Source organism: Myotis brandtii, unplaced genomic scaffold, assembly GCF_000412655.1.
Source record: "Myotis brandtii unplaced genomic scaffold, ASM41265v1 scaffold674, whole genome shotgun sequence".
Taxonomy (NCBI): domain Eukaryota; kingdom Metazoa; phylum Chordata; class Mammalia; order Chiroptera; family Vespertilionidae; genus Myotis; species Myotis brandtii.
The window spans coordinates 103687-104983 of record NW_005370630.1 but is presented as its reverse complement, the minus strand read 5'-3'; the positions used below and the strand labels follow the sequence as shown (position 1 = coordinate 104983).

At 66.8% G+C, this 1297-nt stretch overlaps 1 protein-coding gene across 1 annotated transcript in view; it reads left to right on the top strand.

The window, feature by feature from the left end:
* The window catches only part of PTCH2 (patched 2), a 15859-nt gene that overhangs the window by 9783 nt on the left and 4779 nt on the right, over positions 1 to 1297 (top strand). Inside the window, exons 8-12 of the mRNA XM_005881249.2 lie at positions 31 to 178; positions 256 to 387; positions 474 to 629; positions 714 to 806; positions 1137 to 1270. Of these exons, the coding sequence (XP_005881311.1) occupies positions 31 to 178; positions 256 to 387; positions 474 to 629; positions 714 to 806; positions 1137 to 1270 (663 nt within the window). The remainder of the gene's footprint in view (positions 1 to 30; positions 179 to 255; positions 388 to 473; positions 630 to 713; positions 807 to 1136; positions 1271 to 1297) is intronic.

The window sequence follows — 1297 nt, the reverse complement described above, 5'->3', positions numbered from 1 at the left end:
AGCGCTGACCCGGACTCCTGCCCCTACCAGGGCCGAGGCCCTGCAGAGCACCTTCCTGCTGATGAGCCCCCGCCAGCTGTACGAGCACTTCCGGGGCGACTACCAGACGCACGACATCGGCTGGAGCGAGGAGCAGGCGGGCACCGTGCTGCAGGCCTGGCAGCGGCGCTTCGTGCAGGTCAGTGTGGAGAAGGGCAGGGCGGTGCCCTGAGGCCGCGCCTCCTCCTGCCCCTCAGACCCACCCTGTGTCTCCAGCTGGCCCAGGAGGCCCTGCCCGAGAACACGTCCCAGCAGATCCACGCCTTCTCCTCCACCACCCTGGATGACATCCTGCAGGCCTTCTCCGAAGTCAGCGCTGCCCGCGTGGCCGGAGGCTATCTGCTCATGGTGGGTCCCGCTCCTGGCACCTTGCCCCCCTCCACCCGGTGCCTGCCCCCGGAACCCCTGTCCCAGACCGTCCTCTCTCCCCGCAGCTGGCCTACGCCTGTGTGACCATGCTACGGTGGGACTGTGCCCAGTCCCAGGGTGCCGTGGGCCTCGCCGGGGTGCTGCTGGTGGCCCTGGCAGTGGCCTCGGGCCTCGGGCTCTGCGCCCTGCTCGGCATCGCCTTCAATGCTGCCACCACCCAGGTACAGCGGGACTGCAGGGCAGACGTGGGTGCCCACAGCTCAGGCTCCTCGGTTCCTCCAGCTGCCCACCCTGTGCCCCTCTAGGTGCTGCCCTTCTTGGCACTGGGCATCGGCGTGGATGACATATTCCTGCTGGCACACGCCTTCGCAGAGGCCCCACCCGGCACCCCTCTGCAGGTGCGCTTCCCTCTGCAGCCTGGGCTTGTCTGAGGGCTGCCCGGGGGTTAAGAGCCTCTTGGTTTGGGTGACCTTGGGCCGGTAATTAACCTCGTTGCCTCAGCTCCCTCATCTGTAAGTGGATGTAATAACTGTGCTTGTATCATAAAGGTTGGTGTGCGGATCGGTGAGGTAATTCAAGTCGAGTGCTTGGAACAGTGTGTGTGGCCGCACGTGGGCTCGGGAACTGTTAGCTGCTGTGTGGTCATTGTCCCTCCTCGGCCGTCCCACGTTCCCACGCCCCCCCTTCACTGCACCCCGGAGACTCAGGCCCCTCCCCTGTCCTGGCAGGAGCGCATGGGCGAGTGTCTGCTCCGCACGGGCCCCAGCGTCGCCCTCACGTCCATCAACAACATGGTGGCCTTCTTCATGGCCGCCCTCGTTCCCATCCCCGCGCTGCGGGCCTTCTCCTTGCAGGTGAGGCTTCGGGAAGAGGGCCGGGCGGGGCGGGC